Source organism: Passer domesticus, chromosome 7 (genome assembly GCF_036417665.1).
Source record: "Passer domesticus isolate bPasDom1 chromosome 7, bPasDom1.hap1, whole genome shotgun sequence".
Classification (NCBI taxonomy): domain Eukaryota; kingdom Metazoa; phylum Chordata; class Aves; order Passeriformes; family Passeridae; genus Passer; species Passer domesticus.
The window spans coordinates 59,012,416-59,039,419 of record NC_087480.1 but is presented as its reverse complement, the minus strand read 5'-3'; the positions used below and the strand labels follow the sequence as shown (position 1 = coordinate 59,039,419).

The 27,004-nt window shown below is 40.0% G+C and overlaps 2 protein-coding genes across 3 annotated transcripts; both read left to right on the top strand.

Annotated features, from left to right (window-relative positions):
* The first annotated feature begins 1,135 nt into the window (after positions 1–1,135).
* TACSTD2 (tumor associated calcium signal transducer 2) lies at positions 1,136–2,065 on the top strand. The gene has a single exon (XM_064429281.1). The coding sequence runs from the start codon at positions 1,136–1,138 to the stop codon at positions 2,063–2,065; it is 930 nt and encodes a 309-aa protein (XP_064285351.1).
* A 7,464-nt stretch (positions 2,066–9,529) lies between these two features.
* OMA1 (OMA1 zinc metallopeptidase) lies at positions 9,530–26,984 on the top strand. Of its 2 annotated transcripts, none has more exons than XM_064429029.1 (9): positions 9,530–9,938; positions 10,734–11,265; positions 11,636–11,864; positions 12,345–12,518; positions 12,605–12,712; positions 13,931–14,059; positions 17,468–17,542; positions 19,332–19,481; positions 25,575–26,984. In XM_064429029.1, the coding sequence occupies exons 2-9, from the start codon at positions 10,754–10,756 to the stop codon at positions 25,791–25,793; spliced, it is 1,596 nt and encodes a 531-aa protein (XP_064285099.1). In that variant the 5' UTR covers positions 9,530–9,938; positions 10,734–10,753; the 3' UTR covers positions 25,794–26,984. The 2 variants fall into 2 exon arrangements, with proteins under 2 accessions (XP_064285099.1, XP_064285100.1); XM_064429030.1 differs by lacking the exon at positions 9,530–9,938 and adding an exon at positions 9,987–10,213.
* Positions 26,985–27,004: the final 20 nt, after the last annotated feature.

The following is a 27,004-nucleotide window of genomic DNA, read 5'->3' as shown; positions in this document are numbered from 1 at the left end:
TACACCTATTCCCTGGCAGGCAGGGTCCTTCCCAGTGTGCACAGAGCCACGAGAGCAGGAGCTGGCAGGCCCTGGAAGTGGGGCAGTGCTCAGGTGAGCAGCACACAGGTTGGAGCTGACTGCAAGGCACGTGGCTGCGAGTGCAGTGCACACACTGCTCTGTGGTCATTACTGGTCTCAAAATAATGATTTATAAAGAGTCCGACAGGGTTTGACAAATCAGATGAATGGAAATGACTTAACGCAAACTGGAAGATCTTTGTCAGCTGCTGCCAAAGCACATGGAAATGGTAAGACGGGTTTGTAGATCACTGGGAGAGTTGGGAGACATGGGAGTATTTTGTGAAAGGCATTATTAAAGTTCTGATTGAAAAATTTATTAAGAAATAACAAACAACTCTATAAGGATAAAATAAGCATGAAAATCAGTATTCCTAGTGCTGCCTTGGGACGAGCATGTGCCAAAGAGAAGGTGGGAGAGAAGCTTTCCATGCTGAAAAATGAGGGTGATCTCTGCAGGAGAGCAACCATCAACCTGGTCAGCTGTGGCACCTCTTGAAAAAGCAGTTGCTCCAGGCAGCAACCATCAAACTCCCAAAGGCATTATTTAATAAAGCTATGAAAGTAAAAAGTCTATAACTGATAAGAATCTAGATAGTGGAACGATAGAGATGCTGTGCAGTGAAAGACAAAGGAACAACCATGATGGAGGAGTAGGATTTCCTGCAGAAGTGGAAGAAACTCCTTAAACAGCCATTTGCATGTCGTCCATACAAAATCTAAAGAAGGAAAAGGGCCAGCTGCTTGTCTTTAATCCATAACGGAAGCCCATGGCAGGAGCTTGGCTGCTGTCTCTTTCTTCCCTGTTGTTTCCTCATCAAGCAGGAGCGAGGGAGGCAGCTGGAGGCAGGTGCCACTCCCTGAGAAGTAACAGGGAGCTGGGAAGCTGTTGACTGGGATTTGGGAAGGAGATGCCAGTTGTTTTGGAAGAAGAACCTGTTTGGTGGGTCTGATTTGAATCAATAAAGGGAGCAGCACGCCAGTGTGTAGGAATGAGCAGCCTCCACCAGTGGATTAAAGCTTTGGATGCTGCCTGCTGCTGCTCAGGACTTTATCTGTGCTTTTCTCCTGCACTATGGAGCCTCTCTTTGGGGCTGTGCTGGGTTTGATTCTGGCAGTCGCTTCACCAGCCCACGACAGCTGTACCTGTGCGACCAACAAGTGGGCAGTGTGTGCCCAGGAGGGCCCAGGGAACTGCACCTGCAGGCTGGCAGGTTCAGATCACCCTGTAGACTGCTCAACCCTGACTTCTAAATGCTTCCTGATGAAGGCAGAAATGACCCCCCTGAAGGAGAAGCGCCTCTGGAGACCTCCCCAGGGGGTGTCAGACAGTGACGGCATTTACAACCCCGACTGCGAGGACAGCGGTGTCTTTAAAGCCAGGCAGTGCAACCAGTCCAGCACCTGCTGGTGCGTGAACTCGGCGGGCGTGCGCAGGACGGAGAAGGGAGGCAGCAGCCTGAGCTGCAGCGAGCTGGTCCGGACACGGTGGATCTACATCGAGCTCACACACCAGAGGAGCTCCAGGGCCTTCGCTGCTGCCGACGTGGCCCAGGCCCTGACCCAGCTGTTTGAGAGCAGGTACAAGCTGCACCCCAAGTACATCGCAGCCATCAAGTACGACCCCCCCCTCATCCAAATCCGCCTGGACCAGAACAAGAAACCCAGGTGGGATGTAGATATAGCTGACGTGGCCTATTACTTTGAAAAAGACGTGAACAATGACTCCGTGTTTCCTTCCAACGGTAATTTCACTGTCTCAGTCAATGGAGATGCTCTGGCTGTTGAAAAGCTCTGGATTTACTATGTGGATGAAAAGCCCCCCGAGTTCTGCATGAGGCAGCTGGCAGCTGGCATCGGTGCTGTGGTCACCGTGGTGGTCCTCACTGCTGGCATTGGCATCGCCGTGCTGCTCATCCTCAGGTGGCTGCGCACAAGGACATATAAAAAATTTGAGTGTAAAGAAATGAGGGAAATTAAAGCCCCAAGCTTAGAACTGACCTGAGCTGAAAGAAGAATGGCAACTACAGGAAGACAAGGAAAAAAAGGCACAAAATACAAAGAACAGACTCGGTGTACATGTGATGGATTTGGAATTTTTTCCTTCCTACAGGAATTTGTATAGTGAATGTTCTAAATTATTCTTGCTTAGTACGAATAAATTTTTGGTGTATAAATGAATTTGGGAGTCAGTTACCTAAATATTTTAAATGACTCCTGCTTTGGAGGGTAAGAAAACTTTTACAGCTGTCTATTTAACATAACACAGAAGGCTTTCACTCCTGCGGCAGGCCCGGCTCAGATTGCTTAAATACTTAAATACTCTGTGGGGTTCTTGGTGTATCTATTTACTGAAATTAAAACACTTGCCTCAGCATATTTGGGCTATATTGCTGCTTTTCTCATGGTAGACTTTTTTAAAATGCAGTTTGTTTTTAGTTCATGGGGGCTTTGAAAAACAAAAGTTTCTGGAACTTTTTTTATCAATAAATAATTCAATGAATATTACTAAATAACCATATAAGATAATGGTAAGATACTCTGCAAGATCAGAGGCTTTTATAGAGTGATTTGTTAGGAGACATCCCAGGTGCTGGGTCGCTTCCAGGTGCAGAGATCCCAAGTTCCTGGGTTTCTATTCAGGCAGCACAGCGAGCTATTCCCACTTGTGCTCCTTAATAAGGGTATGACACTCCTCGTCAGCAAAGATTCTTTGATTCCCATGCAAGTCTAAGTTAACCTTGGTGTTCTGCCCACATTCCAACTCTGGTAATAGCTTTTTGTCTACCTAAATTCCCTGGGCAATTTTAATGGGAGAAGATATTTTTCAGTGTTGTACAGCTGCACAGAAACACTGCACAATGCTCCGGGACAGGCAGAAAAAGAGCTTTATTCCAACTGAGCTGTGGGGGGAATTTAAGAGCAGAGTGTAATTACTGAACTTGGAGGTTGGCCAACAGGACTGCTTTGCTACCTACTCATCTGTTGCATTCCTGGTTTGGAGAGTCATGCCCACTGTGAAGGACATTTTAAAGAAAATAATGCTGGTTGTTGAATGTTGGGATATTGTCAGTTCCACTCTCTGTGCTGCATGTGGATGTCTAAGTCCATCACTCTCCTCTGCTTCCTGCAGCAGCACCTGCTCTACCTGGGCACTGCCACAGGGCCAGCAGCTCTTTTTTTTCTCAATTAGTTTCAGTGTTGCTCATTTGTAATTCCAGTAACAGTCAGGAGTGTGCTGCTTCCATGGCAAACCACCAAAATGCAGCCCTGGTTCTACTGAATGGAAAGGATATCAGGGAAAAAAGGGAAGAGGCATTGATTCTGGTTCTGCCTTTGTTTATAGACACTGTTGGGTAATAACACTTGGTTCAACACACACCATTTCCATTTGACTTCACACTTGTTCACTTACCTGCTGGAAAATTCTGGGTACATACTTTGGGGCAGATGCATCACGTTTTCCCAAAACAAGATTTTTATGCAATTGCAGCAGCAGCATTAATACATTCACAGCTTTGGAGCAAGCTCTATAATTCACTGGGTGCCTTACAGCAACACATCAAAGCTGGTTGTTTGTCAGTCAGGAATACACACTTGTCTGAGAGAAGATGAAGTGAGAATTTGAGATCTAGGCTGGATCTTTCTATGTCATAGGAAAACTCAGAATTTAGCCTAACTCCACACAATTTTGCAAGTAGCCATTTATAAAACAGACTAAACTAAAAATCTAGAGCTGAGCAGCTCACAGCTGAAGAAGTGTAGGATGAGAATAATAATTTTCCAAGTACATTGCTTAACCAATTTCTTAACTTATGCAGAGCAGATCAAAGCCATGTGTTTGAGAGGCTGGTGCTGTCCTTCCATCAGGGATCATGAGATGTACAGTCTGTTCTGGACATCTATGGTGGCTTTCACCAGTCTTTGAAAATCCCTGCATTTTTCTCTTTTCCATCATAGGAAAACATATTATTTTCAAGGTGAATGATGAGATTTTATATTATAATATAAACATTTAAACACAACATTCAGTAGGAGAGGCAAAAGTCACTGATTGTTGAAAAAAATCCTAACAGGTGTCAGCATCTTTCCTTGGCTCCTGCTTTTCTTTTCAGTAGCTGAAATTGAGAAGAGAGGCTGTTGTGGTACCATTCAAATTTTTATTACTCATTAAAGAACTGCCCCATGAAAGCCATGAGTTGTGGTTGGTTATTTCTTTGCTAGTCCTTCAGCACAGTGGACTGCACACTGGTCAGGGACTGGAAATGCACTAGGGCTGGTTAACAGGGATAAAGTATCTGCAGTTAAGCAATACAATAAGATTAATTGAAGCACAGGGCTCAGAGAACCTCTGCTTGGACTCGATCATTCTACTTGAATAAACCTGTGTAAAGCTACTGTAGGATGTGGACTTGAATAAACCAAACAGACCCATGGCCCCTGCTGAGTACTCATTTCTCTCCTGCCACCTCTCACACCAAAACTTTTTTGCATGTGGCAGATCTTGTATTTTACTGTAACATCCCATCATATTCTGCCTGTTTGACTCTCTTACCACTCCTGATATTCTCACTGAAAAAGAGACAATGAGCCCTTTTTCAGCTTTAAACTTTGCAAAATGAAAATGCTTTGTACTATTCAGATTTTGAGGCTGTTAACTCTAAAATTTCTAGCTATCCTTTTCCTGATTACATCACCCTGTTTTAATGGAATGTTTGCTCATTTTATTTAAATAATTATTGCCTGTGCTCTCTGCAGTGGGTTCTGTGGGTGATAGCAGAGGGTGCCTTTGCACTGCTGCCTCCTTGGGTTATAAAGGGCGGTGTGCTTGCTTTAACAATGCCAGAGCTGGCTGTTGCCTAAATTATGTTCTGCAGTTCCAACTGGCTGCCTTGGAAAGCTCAAATTAAACAGATGCAGAGAGAAAAAAAATCCCCTCCCTGCACTCCAACTCTGAAGAGGCCAGTGCTGCCCTTTGCACACAGTGCCACTACCCCTGGGCAACTGCACAAAGTGAGCTTTGGCCTTGGCTTTCAACTAAAACTTTTGTACCACTCACCATCTGAGGACAGTGCCAGAAGCAACGGCAGCACTACAGCAAGGAAATGAAAGATAAGGATTAAAACCCTCTTAAACTCTGTTCTCTCTACTCCCCCTGGTAAAATCCATCTCCGAGTATGTGCCCTGGAATTCCCTGACACGAAAAGCCCGTGTTGGTTGGTAGGTGTTGCACACACCCGTGTGTTCCACACCTGCATTAAAAACACACACACATCACTGTTTGTCAGAGCAGGGAAGCCCTGGGGAAAACCTCCTGGCAGCAGATCCTCCTCTGCACTCACCACTCTGCAGCCTCTAGCTCTTAGCAGTGGCAAAACAGCCAAACCTGCTGCTGCTGCTGTGGAAGAGCAAAGAATCCTCTTTTTGTCCCATCTTCCCCCACTTGAGAACAATCTTTTAGGGATGTTTAGACTGGGATTATGCCAGATGAGGTTACTGATGAGAATCTTAACGACTGCCATGTAAATACACAGAGGTCCCTCTTGAAACATCTGCACCTCTGGGATGTTATTGACAGCTGGAGACAAGATCCCTTCAACACTTCTTAAAACGTTTAAACCTTGGGGAATCATCCTGGAAAAAGCCAAACCAATATTTACTGCTTAAATATCAAAACCACTTTTTCAGTGAACAGTTAAAGAAATAACAGATTGGCCCTTCCTCCACTTCTCCTTAATTGGGCTAGTTAATGCTATTAAACAGATCTTCCTTGTGCAGGTATAATTATCCTTTCCAAAGCATTTCCACTGATTTGCCTCAGGGTTTTAAATACTGCAATTACTTTTTTTTTTTGCCAATGCTAAAATTAATCTTTAGTCATTACCATTGCTATCAAAGCAGGAAAAATGAGCTTCCAGAACTTTTACTATTATTTTTCAGCAGTTCTAACCAAATCTCTTGTACCAATCTTCACCTAGTTAAAATTTCATCCATGCCAGGCAGCCTGACAAGATCCACATCTCATTTGCACGATGATCCCTGGTCCCTGAGGGATAACACTCCTACAGCTCCAATCAAGCGCCACAGAAACAATTAGGGAGACTTTGCATTATCTAAATGAAAGATTGAATTATGAAAATGTGCTCTGCTAATTTTCCACTGAGGATTTTACATGTGGGCCCAGCAGTACTGGTGGTATAAGCACCCAACCTTTTTCAGGTGGTTCTTTTGAGACAAATTTATCTTTTGAGATAAATTTATGTCCTCGTAAGGCTTGAATTGAGAAATCTCGGCACTTTTGCTGCTCTGGTTGCACCCAGAAAAGCTGCTTGGAACAATTAGAAGGAATGAAAAGAGCACTCCTTATTTCCAGCCTCTTCACTTGTGTTTCGGAATTAAATTTGGCATTGAATTTTATGACAACTTTTAGATGAACAGTTTTACAGTAAAATTCTGCTTGGTTCAGTAATTTCATTTTCTGGATTTTAAATCTACTTTTTTAAAAACATCAACAACAGAGATAATATGCAACAATAGTTAACACCTATTAAATTCTTAAAGAATATCCTCTAATTGGTATCTCAGTGGGGAAGGGCAAAGGACAGTTAGTACATAACACAACACATGGATCAAGGCAGGATATTCTAGTGCAAACATTTGGAAAAAACCTTGACATTAATGAAAAGCATTGTCTGATCTTTTAAATGAACATGAACTCCTGATATTTCAACTGGCCAAACAGACTAAATGAAATTAAATCCAATTTCTGACTTGCAGAAGGCGATGGAGTGCATTTTTTCAGCCTGGATTTTAGCCCAGCATTCATGAACAGAAGTAAATTACACTGAAAGTTGAATTACAATACTATCAATTAATAATTAGTTTTTTCCTTGGATTTATATAAAACCCAAATATTTTAATATTTTATAGTGAGTTTTTTTCATTTGAAGCTGAAGACTGTTTATTTTAATTGACAACTTTTTAATTGTGATGGTCCAAGTTGGTAGCAGAGAGACTTTAGTACCAAATACTGAAGTATCTGTATACCAAGCACAGAAAAATACTTTTTATATTCAAAGTTAAACTACTTTTCATTATTTTTATTGAATTTGTTATTTGCTTGTGTGAGTAATTTCATACATACACAAAACCTCATTTAGTTCAGAACAACGACTTATATAAAGAGATACACAAATATTAATGGACACACCCACACAGGAAAATTGTACCTGTTAAGGTGTTAATTGTTTAATTGGACTTAGGAAATCACTTATGACCTCTAAATAGGTCTTGTACAGTCTTAAAAATTTTAAATTTGCTTTCTGGTCTTCTTCTGAAACAAGAATTACAGTCTTTTTTCGTACAAAAGATGAGGCCTGTAAGCAAAAACTCAGCTACAAAACTGTCTTAATCTACCTCTCTTTACCAGAGAATATTCTATTTTATTTCCTCAAGAAAAAAAAAAGTTGTATGTACATGTCTTCATTAAAATTCAAGAGACGCAATAATATAAATTACAAGTTAGAATGTTTTTTCCACTACACATCTATTTAGAGGGAAAAAAAAACCCCAACACTCTATAACTTTCCAATTGCTCAACTGTTTACCAGATTTTCATCTAGAGATATATTTAGTGCTGGTATTTAATAGATCCTATAATTACCTGTGCCGTATTTGCTGCTTGTCTGCTTTGGAGTTTTAATTGCAAGCAATGATGCTTGGGGAAACTTTAGAAGTGCAGAATGTAGAACACAACTTTGAGCCCCATCCTTCCACACTCAAAACATCCATGGATTTTAAGAAGAATTTAGCCAAGGATATAGGAATGGGTCCTATATCCTCTATGCAGAGTTAAATAATACATTAGAGAAACAAATGATTGCAAAAAGAAACATGCAAAGAAAAAACTCCAAACTGGTGTGTTTTCAGTAGACTCAATAAAAAAGGTGAGGTGGAAAAATGATAGAAAAAATGGTAGAAGGCCTGAATGGCTTAGGAATGGAGAATTCTAGATAGAGAAAACAATAAAAGCAAGGAAATACCAAGTCTAGTAAGGCCATTAATGAGAGCTTTCATGTCAGTTCTTCATTTCCTGACAGCTGGGACACACACAAACCTTGGGTTAGACAAAGTGCTTTTCTGCTGCTACAGCTCAGCTGGTTTTGTGACTGGAGCAGACAGTCACAAAAATTAATGCTGTGTTACTGACTGACAGATTTTACTCTTCGTGCTTCTTATGATAATGGAGCCTGGGCAGGTCTTAAAGGAACCGTGCCAGAGGAAATTATAGGATTATCAGTACATAAAGTTCCTTCTTGGCCTGGACTGCAACAACTGGTCACTACGTGTTTCCATTGGCAATGGCCATCAGTGATTAAAAACTGTCACAGGAGGGTTTATTTGGTAATAAAAACCAAAAAAAGGTGGAATAAGGAGTACCTCAACAAACACTGCACAATACTCAGCTGTGCTCATACACAGAGGATGTGGCTCTGGAAGGCCAAGATTTGTGTTTCTTTACCTTCCACAACAACAAGGCCTCTGTTTACATTCAAGGCACCAGGGCTTATGCGCAGCCTGGGCTGCCCTGTCATTACCACACATCCCAGCCTCACCCTCCCTCAGCAAATCACTTGTTTTTCGCATCACATCACTCAAGATGTATTTGTCAGCCAGAGGAGTACGACAAGAGCCACACATTAAGTTAGTAGCTTGCTATTTTCTTGGGAAAACATCACCTCTGCTCCTACCAAGGCAGCAGATCTGACTGCTCCCTGCCTGGGAGTGCCACCAGCCCTTTGGCAGCAGGAGCCACTTCTCATTTCAGGTGCCCAAAAACACAATTGCAGAGTCAATCAGGCTGGAAAAGATCTCTGAAATCAAGTTTAACCTGTGACAGATCCACACCTTCTGAACCAGCCCAGAGCACTGAGTCCCACATCCAGTCATTCCTTGAACCCAAGTCCAGTCATTCCTTGAACCCCTCTTGGGCAGCCCATTCCAATGTCTAGTCACTTTTTCTGTGAAGGAATCGATATTCCTGTCCAGCCTGAACTTCCTCTGGCACAACTTGAGGACTTTTTCTCTTGTCCTGACACTTGTTACTTGGGAGAAAGACTGACCTCCACCTGGCTCCAAGTGAGAACATCCTGACTCAGGGCTGCTCTCAGCCATGAGGTTGGTGCCCACAAAATGGAACTGTAACCTGGTGTGCAACAAGGCAGTAATTACACAACTGAGATACTTTTTATTTTAGAGCTTCACTCTGGTTCTCAGAGTCCACAGATCAAGCAGGACCACCAGGCTTTTCCTGCCATTATTTATAGGCAGGAATTCAGAGTTAGTAACTTTCCAAGCACAGCCCTTTTATTATGATTGATTACTAATTTACATACACGTTACTCTGACGAGTTAGCAATGCACACACAGATATAAATCAACACCTTGATTTGCTACCTCCTTAAGCCTTCTCAGCTCCCGCAAGCCCTTGACTAGGGGAAGATGATTTAGGCTTGAAAGCATACAAAGATCCTACATCAAAGAAGGCCCTGATTTAAAATAATCCTGACATATTCCACATTTTGCAACCGGGTGACACGGAAACACCGCGGGCAAAGCCGGAGCCACGGCACGCAGGAGAACGGGCTCCGCGCCTGAAGAGGGGCGCCCCTGCTCCCCGCGCTGGCACAAAATGGCGGGCGCCGCCTGAGGGGAGCGGCGGCGGCGGGAACGGCGGCGGCCCCGCCTGAGGGAAGGGACGCGGGGCCCCGGCGGCCGCTGCAGCGGTGCGGCGCCCGTCGCGCCTCCCTCTCTCCATCCCGGTTCCGTATCGACACCGGCTCCGCGGTCCGGCCCCTCCGCCGCCGCCTCCCGCGGTGGTGAGTAGGGGAGCCCGGTGGAGGAGGTCGTTCCCGGTCGCTGGGACGCGCAGCCGTGAGGCGGCCGGAGCTGTCCCCCGCCCGCCATTACCCGGGCGGGCGCCTCAGAGTGACTCGTCTCCCTCGTTCCCCACTCCCGGCTCCTCGCATCAGCCCATGTCGCGATAATCGCGGTGACACCCGAGGGTGGCGGGGCTGGGGGAGAAGCAGAGGCCGGGATCGGAGCCAGAGGGTGAAAGGGACGGCGGCGGGGCCCCTCCGGCGGGAGGGCCTGGGTCAGTTCCGTGCCAAGGCGTTTCCATATCCGTGAGCTAGAGGCTCCCGGCTGGCGGAGACTTGGTTTAGCGGCGTTTTGTTTCTAGGCTAGGAGTAAAGTGCGAGCAATGTGCTCACAGATCCTGTGACACAAAATCAAGATCCTGGTTTTTCTCATGTATAGGAATGGCACCGCGGGGGCAGGAGCCCCGCACGGAGAGGTGATGACCCACAATGGTGACCCACAATGGGCACCTGCAGTCACTTCGATCTGGTGGTAATAAAAGTGAAAGGGAAAAAAAAAATCACACCTTGTTTTATTCTCAGTGATGCAAGATACTGATATCTTTCACAGTCGGAAGCAGATGGATGTCTTACAGCTGTAACCGGATACAGTTGTGACTGTGACCTTCTCTGTGCAGTGCAGATGTTGACAAACTAATACGTAGTATCCGTTCAGGGGAAAATGAAGTAATGATGCAGAGTTTCTTGTTTGGGTGGGCTTCTTAATACCAGTCTGCTCTTTTTTTTTTTTTTCAGGGTAACCAACCAAAGAAGTTATGAATATCATCTGTGGCCTAAAGCTGTCGGGCAGAAACTGTATTTTGTCTCATTTGGCTTCTTTGTGCAAGCAGGGGAAGTGCAATAATCTCTCTAGGTCTTACACAGGATGGTGCCGAAGTCAGGGTGACAGAAATAGATGCCAAAGGTTGGATTTGAGTGGAAATACTAGAAACTGTGTTTTGACTGGAAACCCTGACTCCTATAGAAACTTGATTGGTAAAGGACTGCGATGTCTTTTGGATGTCCCACATATAAGTGGACAGGAAGTGTACAGGAATGCAAACCATAGTTCAGGAAGGTTTTTCTCCCAGTCTTCTCAGTCACTGGAGGAGAAGATCCCATCCCTCCTGACCAGTTCTGTAGGACAACCCCCATGTCACTTTGCTGCTTGGAACATTCAGATCAACAGGTCTTTTCACACATCACCATCCCTTCAGGCTGCACCAGTTCCTCTTTTCTGGATTATTGTGAAGCCAGCTCAGAAATTATTTGCCATCATTCTTGGCAGGTAAAATACTGTGTTTCTTTCCTTTCAGTGCAAGACCCATCATGCAGAGTGTGAGTGTGGGGAGGCATGGCAGGTGTGTTTGTAGTGTTGTTTGACTGACAGTTTGCTCAACAAGAGGTGTTTTTTTTCCATTATCAGAGGCGTTAGATCTATTTTTTGCTCTTTTCATTTACATGTGTAGAGGGAGATGAACCAAGACATTGAGGGGTATTCCTTCTTCTCCTGTGGGAGGGAAGAAATACAGAGGAGTGGCAGCCAATTACTGTATAATCCCCCATGAGCTCCTACATGAGATGAGGCTGTAATAGAGAATACAGTAACAAATTCCATTTCAAATATGTTCTAAATTAACACTGTTTGTATCTTACAGGAGCATAAGAAATTGGTGGAAGGCACTTCCTCCTAATAAACGGGAACTCTTCAAAGCAAGTGCAAGAAGAAACAAATGGAAGATCCTGCTGGGTGTTGGCAGCTTGGGAGTTGTATTTATCATGTTTTATTTTACCCACTTGGAGGAGACACCCATCACTGGGCGCGCTCGACTGTTGGTGTTTGGCAAAGAGCATTTTAGGGAGCTGTCACAGATGGAATATGATATGGTAGGATTTTAGACAAGAAATTGAAAGTACTCAAAAATTGTTGCTTTTTTTAGTGATGAGATAGTCCTGTTAATGAAATGGGCAAACAAACCTTCTACTGTCCTTGACGAGTTTTGAACTTCATGCTCAGAACCCTGCAGAGTCCCTTCATCTGTTACCTCCTCATTTTGTCCTCATCCTTTTTTAGAATTCCTTTCCAGGAGAAACACATAATGGTTACAAAGCACATAACATGCATGTAGCAAATATTCTTAACTATTTCTTGTCCATTGTAATTTTTGTAAACTCTTGTCCTATAATTTTGAGTTCTGTGGTTTCCTGTTGTATAGTGAAACTTGATAAGCCATATCCAAATGTATTAATATTCCCATCTTCCAGAGACACGAGATAAGAACAGAACAAATACATGATATTTTCAAATTGCATGTTTTATATACATTTGTCTACCTTAAAAATTAGGACCAATGAATTTTTTTTCAGTGGATGGAGCAGTTCAAAAGTCAGATGTTACCTGAGACAGATGCACGCTACCAGGTTGTGGAGAGAGTTGTTGGGCACTTGTCTGAAAGCAACAAGGACATCCCTCAAGTCTCAGCTCTCAAGTGGGTTATCCACGTGGTGGATGAACCAGGTGTAAATGCTTTTGTGCTTCCAGTAAGTTGTACATAACACAAAAAATAATAATACTGAAACAGCACTTGATATGTCTCCCACTTAATTTTTATTCTCTTTGTTTACAGAATGGTCAAGTGTTTGTTTTTACTGGGTTACTGGATGCAGTTTCTGATATTCATCAGCTGTCCTTTATTTTAGGACATGAAATAGCTCATGCTGTGCTGGAACATGCAGTAAGTCTTTAAAGAAAGCTGTCTAATAGTCTTAAATTATTAATTCTAATTACTCTAGTTATGATTTTCCCTATCATTACCAACCAAGTTTTCAGTGTGACTCTATCTAATGGATGCAAAATTGAGTTTGAAATGAGTAGCCTGCTACAGTAGATCCTTATAATTTTTGTAGCACTTAATAACTGTCACAAGACCTGTGGTGATCCCTGCTAACACAGAGGCTGCCAGGGCTTTTTTCACAGCTGTACAGGTAGATTGTAGCTCACTATCAAGAGTCATTTAGAACTTGGTCTGCAGATCCCTTTCTTACAGCACAGACATAAAGAACTGGAGGTGCTCAGCAACTCTGTTACCCCTGTAATTATTAATACCTGCAAAGTGTATACACCTTTAAAAAGTATCTTAAAATACTTGATACTGTCATTATTGGAGCACACAGTTTTAGAATGTCAATTCTAGAATACCTAGAGCTTGGTTCTTGTATGATTTTGGTTGAGCAATGGTTCACATCGTGGTTTCTTGGGCTGGGTTCAGCCAACCAACCCTTTAAACTTCTAAAAATATTTCTGATAATAAAAAAGAACTTATCTTGTTTGTATGGAATCTGTGTCATCCAGCTGGCACAGAGAGAAGTATTGCATGATCCTGTTTGTAAATGCTCTGATCAATTTGTTGCAATGTCAAATAGAGCTCTGGAAAACAGAATAATCTCTTGGATTCTGAGCTTAAAGGAAAGCAGCAGAAAATAGAAGAGAACTACATTATGTATACTCTCCCCTTATCCCATTAGTGATCCTGTCTCAGTGATGTGTTATCTCTTCTCAAATTAATGTAAAGAACAGTCTTGGAGGTATTTTTATAGGTTTTTCATTCACACTGAGATGTTTCATGGCCTTTTGACTGAAGAACTTCTTCTGCTCGTTGCCTCCATCCTACCTGAAGCTTTGAGTCTCTCAGGGAGTCTGATAGGCAGAATGTATTTGTTCCAGCTGTATTTATGCAACTTATATGAGTTCTGGCCTGAAAGTACTTTGTATCCAACTGGATTTTTTGTTTGTTTGTTTTGGTACAAGCAGGAAATGTTGTGCTTAGCCTCTTCCTGTGGCTCCACAGGAAAAAAAATAAATCGGTGACTTTTAAAGTGTTTCCAAATTCTGTTAATGTTCTAAAGAAATGTCAGACAGTAAGGAATGAAAATGGGATAATTTCTGTTTGCAGGCAGAGAAAGCCAGCCTGGTTCACTTCTTGGATTTTCTCTCACTCATCTTTCTCACTATGATTTGGGCCATCTGTCCTCGTGATAGTTTGGCAGTTGTTGGCCAGTGGATTCAGAGCAAGTTGCAGGAGGTAAGACTGACATTTTCTATTGTCCTTCCTGATTTCCTTGGAATGATAATTTTAATCTTTTGCTAAATTAAACAGTAGGTTTGGGGAGAAAGGCAAAAGGAGAAATATGACAAAAATTAGTGTTTGAGTCTGTTGTGGAATGAAATATGTTTTTATAGATCTGGTTCTGCTTTAGTTGATGCTGATTTTCATTTGTCATGTTGAAGAACTTTAGGTTTCCCTAAATGACTGGATTTAGTTGCACGGGCTGCAGGAACCTGCTTGCCAGTTAAGACAGATGATTGTCTTGTAGAAAGACTTGCCCTTAACTTGCCCTTTAAAGTTGTATGTGGTAAAATGCAATGTTTTTATTTGAAGTAGTTGTTAAATTATTCCTAAATCAAATAAAATACATGGAATTCTTTAAATACATTGACAATGATTAGAACGGTTTCCAAGATTAAAAAATTGAGAATCTAAACACCCTTTTTATCAACCACGCTGTACTACAAGTTACCAAAATAATCTTTCAGCCAGCAAATATTTTAGCAAAGTAAAATTCAGAGGCTTTCTGGTGCCAGTTTTCTTCAGAGGATTAATCTACTCTCTGGACAGTTACTGATCCATTTATTTTTTTTAAAAAGTGTGGTTTTTTTAAATAGAAATTTACTTAGATCATAAAACTGGAATCTGAATTGAAGTGAAAGATCTCTTTGGTTTCTTTGACTTGATGCTTTTCCTGAGATTTCCCCCAGTTCCTCAAAAACATGAAATTAAACATAACCAATCTGTTTTGGTAGTTTTTATGCTAATGGGTAGATGTGTGGATTCTGAACATAAATTATCTCTTAAGAGCTTGGATATTTGCACAAGTAGCTAAGAAACCAATACATTGATGAATTCTAGCCAGCATTTTGAAGAGCTGAATTTGGCAAAAACAAAGTGTGAATGAATCCTGAGACTGCTTATGATTTAGACAGCAAAATTCAACTCCCTGTCAGCATCTCTTCTCCTCTCCACAGAGAATGGGTATTTTGGCATCAGGGCTTGGAGTTGTGCTTTAGGTTGGAAAGGGAATCTGGGTTTAAGCTCTGAGTCCTGTGCAAAGGAAACATCATCTCTGGGATATTGTCCTGGTTTAAAAGGCTGATCAAACTTCAGTAATGTTGGAGTGATAAATACTTGCAAAGCTTTCATCCCATAGACAAAAGAAGCTGAATAGGAAACTTAATTTTTTTAGTCTGTTTCCCTCATTCAGATTTGCATGTTGTGCTTACATGAAGGTGAATCCTTCTCCACATTTTCTCAGGATGTTTCTCTTTCTCTTCCATAACTGTATCTTGCTTTTTAAAGCTTTAGCATCCCATTCTGTGAAAGGGCTCTTTGAGCCATGCTGTGGTACTTGCTTCTGTTTCAATATTTGTTTTTCTCTTATGTCCTTAGAGGCTTGACTTTTTGACCTGGTGACTATTGTGTATTTTTTATTATTGACTCTAAGTGTTTCCCAGTGATTCTGTGTAGCCTTTGGGCATGTGAGCTCCAGTTCTGCCTTTTCCCCCTAAGATAATTTTCTTTTCTTAATAAATTGTTAACTTTTCTTATTACATCTATTTGGGGTTGTTCCTTAAACATGTATTTCTGGACTGAGGCATATTGGCTTTGTTATAGAACAGCAGTTATTTGATATGGGAACTAAAGCCTAGGAATTATTCTTGGAATAACACCAAGGATGACTGAGTTTTACTCATGTCCCACACACCAGTATGTACAGATGCAGTACTTCATGTTCCTTTCTTGTCCATGTCACACCATAAGACTTGTATTTGATGTGAAAACTGGTGATTTTGGGCAGTCAGCATCCCTGGAACTCCCTTTTCTTCAACACACACAGGCAGCTCTGATAATTGATTTGAAAAATCAAATTTGTCTTCTTCTTTGTGTCCAATTTCTGACAAGGATTTTAGATCAGAGTTTGAAGTTCTAATTTTTCACTTTAGCACATTCACAAAAGATTTTTTAAACAATTCCATTTTTCAGTAGCTGATGAATACCACTGTATGTTAGATACCTCAGAACTCTTTTGTAGGTTACAAATTTCATTTCTCTGTCTACAAAATTATTAATAATTAATCAAATATTTTATCTGGCTAACTAGGAAATGGTGCTTCAAGAACATATGACAGACTAACCAGGGGTTTGTTTGCTGTTTAGTGAATATATGTGCAACAACAGACTTTTCAAGGCAATAAAAACCTGTATTCCACTTCAAGGAATTACTTTATTATCAGAGGATTTAAAAAATATGTTTATAATTGCAGTGTTTAAGGTCTGTATGGAAACTAAGAATTTAGAAAGTGACTTCATCTCTGCTTACTTCTAAACCAGCATGTTTAGCTTTTAAAGCCAGCTTTGGTTGGCTTCTATTTTTGACTTAGGAAAGAAAAACTATCAGTACTACTTGGAAAAGGACCAAAAAGTTACAGCTACCTCTATGTACTCAAGGGACTGGACCACTTTGGTGCTCTTCATTTCAAACTGGTTTGTGGTTTATAGTTTTGGTTTTGATGTTTTTTCCCCTGAAACTTCTAAGGAGGACAAATCTCTATAGCCAGATAAAGAGCTGATAAAACCTTTTTGGGCTGATAAACCTTTCTCTCTTCTCTAACCTTGCACGTTTGCCATTGTTCAGTTCACATTTCCTAATGGATGAGTAAACCAGGATGTTGTGACAGGTTCCTTATCTCTGCAGGAGCAGGCTGTTTAAACAAGTCCTGATTTGCATTTACTGTAACATGACAGACTAGGGTAAGGCTGCCCAAATCTACATGAATTATATTTGAAAATACCACCACTGCCTCTTAGGGTGTGTTCATGCTCTAGAAAAATGGGAGGGGAGTTTGGTCAGCTTTATGTCTTTTAGTTTGATTTCTCAAGGGCAATTTGCAGCTTGTGTGGGGGATAGTCATGGCAAAGGAGTGATTTCTGCATGCAAATATTTATGGCCACATTCTTTATTGTGGGCAGTTTGCCATATGAAATAGATGATACCATGCTTAAAGTTTAGGGAACCACTGGAATTTTTTACATACAGCTGCTGCAAGAAAAATCTTGATGTCAATAAAAGAGTGAAGTGAAAAAATTCTGGTGAAAAGTTGGTATTTAGCTTTCACTTGCTGCAAAATGAGATTGGCTGCTGATAGTGCCCATGAAAATATAACTAATGTGAATTAATTTCAACTGAATACAGGATCAATGAGTTACACATAATGGAATTAGAGATTACATTAAGAAAATTAATACTGATCACATGCAATGTGAGCATGATAGATAAACCCCAGTTCATATGAAAAGGTTAAATAACAGCTACAGGGCTCTATCTTTGTTCACATTCCAGACCCAGGAACAAAACTTTGATGTGTTTCTTTGCAGTTCATGTTTGATAGACCCTACAGCAGAACCCTGGAGGCTGAAGCTGATAAAGTGGGACTTCAGTTTGCAGCAAAGGTAACTACAGCTGATTGGTTTTATTAGCAATAAAAATAAAATTGGCAAAAAAATAAGTACCAGACATTTTTCAATTTCTGTTACAATCAGAGAGAGTTTCTTTCTTCATATGGAGGTAAATTGTAAGTTTTTGAAGATATGTAGTTTTATGAAGTGGTGGGAAATAAGAGTTTTTAGGGAAAGACAAAGTCATTGTGGCTAATTGTATGTGATAACATTGAAGTGTGTAAAGTTGTGCATTACCTGCACAGTCTCTTTTCTGTGTAGTTTGTTGCAATTGGAAGAAAACCCCATGTATTTGTAAAGAGGAGAACTCTAAATAGGGATCTTGTATAAGTAGGATTTAATTATGTGAAGAGATTTAAAGATTTAAGTGAAATACAGCCTTAACAACAATAGAGCTTTGCTGCAGTAAGACAATAATTTGGTCAGAAGCTACTCAGCATTTTTTCATAGTTTATTTTTTCAATTACTTTTTTTTTCCCCTGAGGAATTTAATTCTATATTAAAGAAATTGAACCAACTCTTTATTTCTGGCTAAGTGCAATAGACTTATGTGTGAGATACTAGTGAGAGCAGCACCATCTAGTGTTAATATTTCATTAGCAGAATTTCCTTTTAATAATTATTAATGTTTCTTTAAGGAAGGGTTTTTAAAATTAACTTTGATTCTGGGATTAAAACTGCATTTGTAATTTGAAGTTGTCTAAGGGAATAATTGAAAAAATGTAATTGCTGTGTTTGTGCTCACTGTTTTCTAATACTGGAAAAGTAGGGCCATACCAGAAGGAAATTAGTGAAGTGACATATGAGCATTTCTCTGGTTGTGCAGATGATCTTTTTATAATAATAATTTAAATAAATAAATTCAAAGGATAAAACACCACTTCTATTCCTGGGTGAGAGAATGGGAAGAAGTAATTTTCTTATCTTCTGACTGCATGTCCCTCTTTTTTACTTAGCAAATAAAGGTCAGTATAAGAAATCTTGTTTATTTTTCTTCTCTACTTAAATGTAACAATAGAGAAATCTGTGGTGATACACAAAAGCAAGTCTAAATGTTACTGTTCTATGACTTTCTATGGTTAAATATATACTTCTTGAAGAGAGTTAAGAATTCTACAGAATTCCTGGTTTATTGTGTCATGGATTCCACAGATCACTCATGAAAGGCCATGTAATCAATTACAGAAAGCATTTCCAGTTACCTTTTAGGTGTATTTAAGCATGATTTATTATCATCTTGTATTTTGACTCTCAGCTTCTTCCTGTAACTTTGTCTAAATCTGTGGAGATTATTAATTTGTTCTAGTAAATATAACTTCAAATTTGCAGTTGAGCTTTTTTTTAAAGAACAAGTATACACCAGCAATTGTAAACCTTTCCTTCCTCCTGAATGTTCTTAATGGTTTTTTTACTACCTTTAGATATTTTGGAACAGCTTTTTCCTGTCAGGTATAGGTATCATCTAAACAGTCTTTAGAGACTGAAAATTTAAGATGTGTTTTGTAATTCAATATCACTTAGACTGTGTATTTTTTACTTTAAACATCCAGTGGTGTTTAGTGTTTACTTTAAACATCCAGTGTAGTTGTAAGAATGATTTCCAACATTTTTTAAATATGTAGTTGTAAGAATGTTACTTTCCCCAAAAAAGTTTCCATATATATGTATGTATGTTTGATAGGTTTTAGAGTGCTAAAGGCTGTATTTAGGCTGCCATTCACAAGTACTCATCAACCAAGTCAAATTCCAGGTGACAACTCCGATCTTTCCCTTCTGTTCTCAGGCTTGTGTGGATGTCAGAGCCAGCAGTGTCTTTTGGCAGCAGATGGAATTGGCAGAAACCATCCAGGGGCAGCCCAAGCTGCCAGAGTGGCTCTCCACACACCCTTCCCATGAGAACAGGGCTGAGCACTTGGACCGCCTCATCCCAGAGGTGAGCAGGGCTCAGGAAGTGTCTTTTCCTCCTAGGAAACTTGCCAGTAGTAGTTTGATATTAATTGATGAATTAGCTGCTTTGGTATTGATTCACAATTTACTCTGATAGCACCATGCTTACCTTTCTCTTTATCCTTACAGCAATTCTCCATTGCAAAGCTTTCAGCCTCAAAGGTTTTATTAAATGAGGAAAAAGTAAGATAGCACAGATAAAATGATATTATATTCAAAGTGTAATTATATTCCAAGTGGTTTGTGGGTTTTTTTATGATCTCTGATCAAAGTGTAAAATTTTTTCTTTTTGAATGGCCTTTTGATATTGATGTAACAGTGCCACAGGTCTCATCCACTCTTTCTGGTTTTTTTGCCATTTTGGAAAGGCAGTTTTTAAGTTGGATTCCTAAATTGTCTTGACTTCTCTTGCTTTTGTAGCAAATAAAAAAATAAAATAGAGTGTTAAAGCACCCAACTGCAATGCTGTTTTTAGCAAGCTAAACTGTGTTTGGAAATACTCTTTTTTATAACAAACTAGTCTTCTCTTCTCTTTTTTTTTTTAAACTCTGCCACTTCAAGTCATTTTCAGTTCCAAACTGTAAAGACACTTGAAGATTTATTGGCAGAGGGAGCACTGCAATGTTGAGGTGTTTGCTGACTTCAAAGGAGAAAAAAAAGAGTTTCATGAATCCTTTGATGAGAATGAATACAGTAAATATTCTAAATGATGGCATAAATCAAAGTCAGCATTAGGGACAGGAGGCTGGAGAGTGGCTAGACTGGATATTTCAAATTAATATACACAAGGTCTGTACTTTGCAAAAGCAGGCTGGGAGAATGTTTTTGATGGATTTTCTAACACATTTGAGCAGCTGAATAGAAAATTATTTTTGTTGTGGAGCCTCAGTTTTAGCTAGATTGAACATGATCGTTTATTTTCATAGAGTTGTTGACTGGCTTATAAAGAGGTAATGAAATAAATTACTTCTTGTGTTCTACCCCAGGCCTGAGCAAATAAGTTAAATAACTGAGCAACTGTGTAGAACTGTTATTTCTGTCTCATCTCTTGTAATTTAGCAGGTGGAGCAGCCCTCATCTTTTTACTGCTACTCTCACTTCCAAGAGCAGGGAAGGCTGGGAAGATGTTCCAAAAGAAAATTGAGGGGAGACGTTTTTGTTTGCCTTTTCCCTTAAACATTCTTTAGAGTAGGATGAGAAAACAGGGGCTAAAGGCTGCCTGTTTTTAGCAAGTTCACAAGATAAGTGAGGCTGGCACTACAAAACTGCAATGAAGATGAAAGAAAATGTGTAGATGAGGCTTCTTGTCTGAAGCATTGACTCGCCTTCTTGTGGGAGCTGCTGCCTTCAGGCTGCATTTCAGGCATGGAAAGGGAATCCCAGGCTTTTATTGTTGCTCAATATCAGCCCCTTTTTGTTTCATTGTTGACATACTTTGGGATTTTTAGAGCAGTATGTTTGCCATATTAATTGCCATTAGATATTCAGAGCCCAGGAGAGAAGCCAGATGATCAAAAAAGGCCTTTTTATCTCTAGTATCTCTCTGTGAAGAAACTGGTGCTTCTTAAGGCTCAGTGCCAGATCCATCCTGAGCATTACTGGGTTTCATGTGCTGCTGGTTTTGGAGCTGAAATGGTTTTCAGGACAATATATCTCTTATTAGACCAGCTGCTATAGCTGGGACAAAGTTTTGGACTTCTCTAATCTTTCTCTACAGACTTTTAAGCAGATTCACAATAAGCAATCATATCAAGTGAGAATTTTTCTTCAGGTAATGAAATGTCACATCTGAATGAGGTGACTGAACAGTCTCAGGAAGTGTAAATTAAAGGGGAACTATCACAGGGATCCCTTTCAAGTCATTAAAAGACTGAGAGCAAATCAAATGAGTGTTAAAGATGTTACATCTGGTTTTCTGAGCAAGCTGCAAGCTACAGCCACGCTGAGGAATCAGTAAACAAGAGAGCTATAAGCAGTTAAAAAGTGGTGCTGTCCTGGAAATGAAATAAAACAAGTAAAAAAGATTTGCTGTATTTTGAAAGTATTTTCTTCTCAGACAGGGAGGTGTTAGGATAGTAAACCATAAAAACAGAGTACACTCTTAAATAGGAAACTGAAATCTCTTAGAATTTCTTCATTGAGGCTAGAGAGATGTGTTTGATTTTCAGAAAAAGAAATCTTCAAATAATTTTGTATAAGGGTGAGAGGATGATCATTGTTCTGGAGACAGAGAGGCTGTGGGAATTCAGTGCCAGACAGAAGCTACAGAATCTTCTAGTTGATCTCAATGTTTTATTTTCATGTTCTCTGACTTGGGGCAGTGTCTGTTTCCCAGTGTGCTGTTCAAATGCAGCACTGCACATCAATGGAAGCCTCAGCTAAAGTGAATAAAGCAGAAGGTTATCTACTGAGCCTTGCCTGTGATACAAAAATTCATCTTGATGTGGCATTTGCTTTTTTAGCATCATGTTTTTGGCTCAGATTCCATTTCTGATTCACTGTAAGTCCTCTTTCCACTGTCTTGTGGAAATGCCATGGTGAGGTCATTTAGACACTAATAATAAGTTGGGATATATCAATTGCACTGCTTGTCTTGTTTGCTAGGTCAGTTAACTTGTCAAAAAAAGTTAATTCATTTACTTTGGCAACACCTTTTTTTTTCAAATCCACATTGGCTGCTTATTATTTTTATTAATTTTTGTGTAGTTAATACTTTTTTCTCTGCTGCCTTTTGATACGGGAGATACATTTATTTTCCTTCCTTTTCAAAAGTGAGTTGGTATATTTGCCCTTTGCTTATGATGTGAACATCAGATAATTCTAGTACTAGAATATGTTAATTAAACCCCATCAATAAAAATAAAACCCACTGACCTGCATTTCTGTTCTCCCTAAAAAGTTATTAAATATTTTGTCACAGTTTTTCTTTCCTGTACCAACATCAGTGGAAGGTTGAAGTATTAGCATTATATATAAGCTGCTTTTCTTCTCTATCCAGTAAAGTCTATCAATTCCTTTAATCATCTTTTTACTGCTATTTCATTAAGACTGTAAGGGCTTGAGACCAGCAGGTAGTCTGGTGTCTGTGACAGTGTGAAGGATTAATATTGGGAGCTAAGAATTACTTATTTCTCTCTTTGTCTCTGCTGGTAGCTTCACATGAAGGTGATAGGATGAGGGAGACCTGCCTAATTCTTCTGCCTTCCCTGCTGCCAAACCTTGCAGGAGGTGACTGTGATTGCATTAATAAGAAAAACAGCTTCACCTTTGTCACTTGCAAGCAAGAGTTGGATGTTTTATTTGGGATCTCCTGAACCATTAAGCAGCCAGGTGGCTGCCCTGACTGGAATGTGTAGTTACATCTGTCCTGAGCAGGGAGGTGACAAGTTAACTTGACTTTTCTTTCCATGTCTGGAGTTTCTCAGTGACATGTGAGGTGATGATGTTGAATAGCTGCCTTCTACCCCCTTGCACAGCTTTATGTCTAGCAAGAACTCAGACATCCACAGGGTAAAAATGTTCACCTGAAGTACTGGTTTTTTATCTTTGCAATTGGGACTTCAGGTGAGCGAAACCATGGAAATAGGTCAGGCACTGTTTAACCAGGAAAACCCAGAGATACAAAATTGCTAAATTAGTTTGAAAGAGGATTATGTTGCCTTTTCCAGGATACAGTCTAAATCTTTATATTCCCATTTGCCTTGAATAACACTGCTTGACATTAATGCAGTCTTGCAGCAGCTTATGTTCTAGCAGAGAACAAGAGAAAACTCTTGGTTTATCACAAATGTCAGTTTAGAAATGGATTGGTCACTGAAGCAGAAGAGTGTTCAGCAGTACAGTTATATTTGGTGACTACATGGACAATCATGCTGTAGAAAAACAAGCTGTGAAAGCTTTAGTCATATTTTAAAAAACTTAGACAGGAACAATATTTGCATGCCTAATCCACACTTGTGTATCCAGTCATTTGAATTTTACATTTCAGCAAGAAACAACTGGAGAAACTTGCTACATTTTTGGAATGTGTCTTTTTCCAAAACCATTTGTTAATTTTAAATTCTGTTTGTTTCTAGCCATTTACAGCAAACTATCAGTCCACTGTAGTAAAGTTAGAGGAGAAATATGTTTTGGAACCTCCTTATAAAAAATGAGTTAAGAAGCTCTGCTCTTCTATTTTAAAATCTGCTGTAGTAAGATGTTTCCAGTGCCTCCTGTGGAAGAATATCAAAGTGTTTCAAAATGATGGGTAAATGCTTATGCAGAGCTGTATGGGAATATTTGATTTGATATTTCAGACAAAGCTAGTGGATATTAAGCAGATTAAAATTTTCTGTTCTGTCTACAATGCAATGCTAAGACTGGTATGAAAACTGTGTTTTTTCTTTCTCCTCATGAATCCATCTAGAACAAATTAATCAGCATTTGTTTTCTGCTGACAGTCCCAAACGCTGGCCAGGAGGCACCTGGCTACCACTCAGGACACCTCTGGAAATTGCTTTTCAGGATTCCATGATTATGAAATGAAGTGGAATAAAATGCACATTTGAACTGATTTCTCTATGAAAGGATTAAAAACAGAGCTGGATGTAAATCTGCCCATGGTTTGTGCTGTTAATTGAGGCCAGGACAGTTAATATTGAACAGATGTGACCATTGATTAATGGCAACCATCAGACTTGTGGTCTGGATGTTCCATTTTGCAGATCTTGAAAAAGTAGTTTTCAGTGGAGATGTAGAACCCTCTAGAGTTCTACATGTAATACTTTGCTATATGATACATGGGATCTACTTTTCTTAATTAGTTTAAATGAGTTCTAGGAGGATCCATAGATCCCTGTAGTTCTGTGTGCAGCTGCTTACAAAGCACTTCATCAGTTGTTGTGTGCCAAACACAGGAGCTGCCAGTTTGGGATGGTCTAATTAAGGTATGTTCAGCTTTGTGACAATGAACACAACTTGGGCATCCTTTAAAACAGCTGGCTTTGAACAGGTTGGTATCAATTTCTCCACAGAGCCTTTAAGATGTGAGATTCATCCGCTGCCATTCCTTTCTCAGATTGCCAACCAGACAGGGTGATCTGGGGGGAATGTGCTTGTGCTAATGAATTTTGGTTCTCTGGGAGTTTCTCTGGCTCCTTTGTGCCCTTACTTTCTTACTTGTAAAATGCAGGCAATGGCACTTACTCAATGAGCAGGACTAACTTCAAGTTTGGTATCTTACATCTGATCTTTTATCCAGAGAAATTGTTACATTCTATAGATGTTATTTTCTTGTGACATTATTTTCTTGTAATACTTGGAAACTTGGAATACTCCAAATGCTTCTTGGAGATGAAGACACTTGTGTAACAGGAGTTTATACTGATGAACCATCTGGATCTCTGTGCCAAACAGTTAAAAGTCCATTATGTTATTGGAGATTTTCCCTCCTTTTTTGAGTCAGATGTCTATGTATAGTTACTTCAATAATAGAACATATCTGAGGAAGTAAATTATTCAGAGCCCTTTTTTCCTTGATGGAGTAATTTTCATTTGCATTTGAATGTAAATATAAATATAAAAATGTGAAGCTGAGTGCAGTATGTGGGCTGTGGCTGTGGGCTATGGGCTGGATATCCCCCCACTTAATTAAGTGGATTTCCTGCTGGGATTTTTCTGCTCTCTGAGGCATTTTGGAATATGGATTGATTCAGCTTTTTTCTTCAAAGTAGCCTGAAAGGGCTACAAAAAGTTTAGTTTATATCTGAATGTAAATTGAAAGGTACTGATGTGGACAAGTATCACAGAAAGCATTAGAGAACTTCCTGTTTAATTATGTTGTACCTTTTAGAGTATCCATCCTTGGAGATCATGGTGTGAGAAAATTATTTCACTCTTCATTTTTCTCATTGTTTTACCATATTGCTCCATTTTGTCACAGGAATTCTTGCTTTCTGTTGAGAAGTTGTTCAGTAACAATTCAGGCTCTTTATTATACTAACCAATGTGCAAATGCAAACCTGACTGGAAAACCAAAGCCACTGACTGAAGCCTTTCTTGTTTTTCCTATTTGATTTGTTTTCCTATGTGTTCACAGGCTCTTAAAATAAGAGAGAGCTGCAATTGCCCATCTCTTTCTGGACCAGATCCTCGCCTTATTTTCAGACTTAACATGCAACATCTCCTGGAATCATCTAAAGGTCGAGGACCCCCAAATTCTACAAAGCAAGATCCCTCAAAACCAAAACTGGACTTTCCTCACACTCAAAAAGTAGAAGATATGCCAGTGACTTTTGCAGTTAAACCCACAAACTGATGACATTACTTTTCACTTTTTATGGAACTGGTGGTCCCTGAAGGTCTATCTTATAACACAAAAATGTCTTTGAACCATGAAGAAGATGTAGCCACTCAGATTCTCCATTTCTTTTATGTGATCTCTCACTCAAAGCAATAAGGAACCATGCCCACACAAGAAGAGCTGCGTGTTGGAGCAGAAAGTTTCTTATTCATTAAGAGTTACTAAAATAAATCACTTCTCAGGGGAAAGATAATCTCATACAATCCAGTCACACAGTGTAATTTTCAGCTTTATCAGGCTCACCTTGATCAGAGGACAGATGAGCCAGAAGCGTCCCTAAAGCAGAGGGAAAAGTACAATTTTCATCACTTAAGTTGTCTGGTTTATCTTGCCATAATTTGGGTTAGATCTACTCAGCTTCATTTGAGAAATAATGAGAAGAGCTTACTGCCTGCTCCACATACAGGGTGTTTAAAAATATTAAGCTGAGAAGCGATAATAGCTATGGGCTAGATACACCCTCACTTAATTAGGTGGATTTACTGCTGGGATTTTGCTTCTTTCTGAGGCATTTTAGAATGTGGATTGATTCAACATTTTTCTTCAAAGTAACCTGAAAGGGTTGCACCAAGTTCAGTTTAAAAAAACGGAGTAAAATAATTTTTCAGGGGAGTCTTCCTTCTGGAAGAAGTGCTGAAAGAATCGTGGTAGCACCAAATGCTTTACAAAGATGCCTCTTGTCTTTCTTAAATGATCAGGGTGCCTCATCAGAGGCAGTTTTGCTGCCACATCATTTGATTTGGACACATTCATTTGGACAGAAATGATTGCTGATGTGGAGTAAATTACATAGGAGACAAATGCAAGGTTTCTTGACTGCCCAGCTTTTGCAGATGACTTTATCATGAAAGGTGACTTCTCATCAGGAAACTGGCATCTAAAGCATCCCTCCTTCCCTCCCTCCCCTTGAAGCCACATTTTTATACCCTGGAGACAAATATGGACAATGTAGGTAAAGCTCTGCCTTTCAGGATGGGTGACCCACTGTACCCAGCATGTTAATCTCTGTTTGCACATGTTTGAATTGTCCTTGCTTTGCAGTTGATGGAAATACTGAAATGTTGATCTTGCAGGAAGATGTAGGAAGAGGTGGCAGTGAATTAAAATAAAAAAGGGAAATCCTGTTCCTTCATCTGTTGAGATGTATTTGCTGTTGTGCTTTTTGT

Coding starts and splice junctions, on each gene's coding strand:
- TACSTD2 (XM_064429281.1), top strand. CDS start 1,136: ATGGAGCCTCTCTTTGGGGCTGTGCTGGGTTTGATTCTGGCAGTCGCT.
- OMA1 (XM_064429029.1), top strand. CDS start 10,754: ATGAATATCATCTGTGGCCTAAAGCTGTCGGGCAGAAACTGTATTTTG. Junction 12,519..12,604: donor TAAATGCTTTTGTGCTTCCA/GTAAGTTGTACA, acceptor CTTTGTTTACAG/AATGGTCAAGTGTTTGTTTT. Junction 12,713..13,930: donor ATGCTGTGCTGGAACATGCA/GTAAGTCTTTAA, acceptor TTCTGTTTGCAG/GCAGAGAAAGCCAGCCTGGT.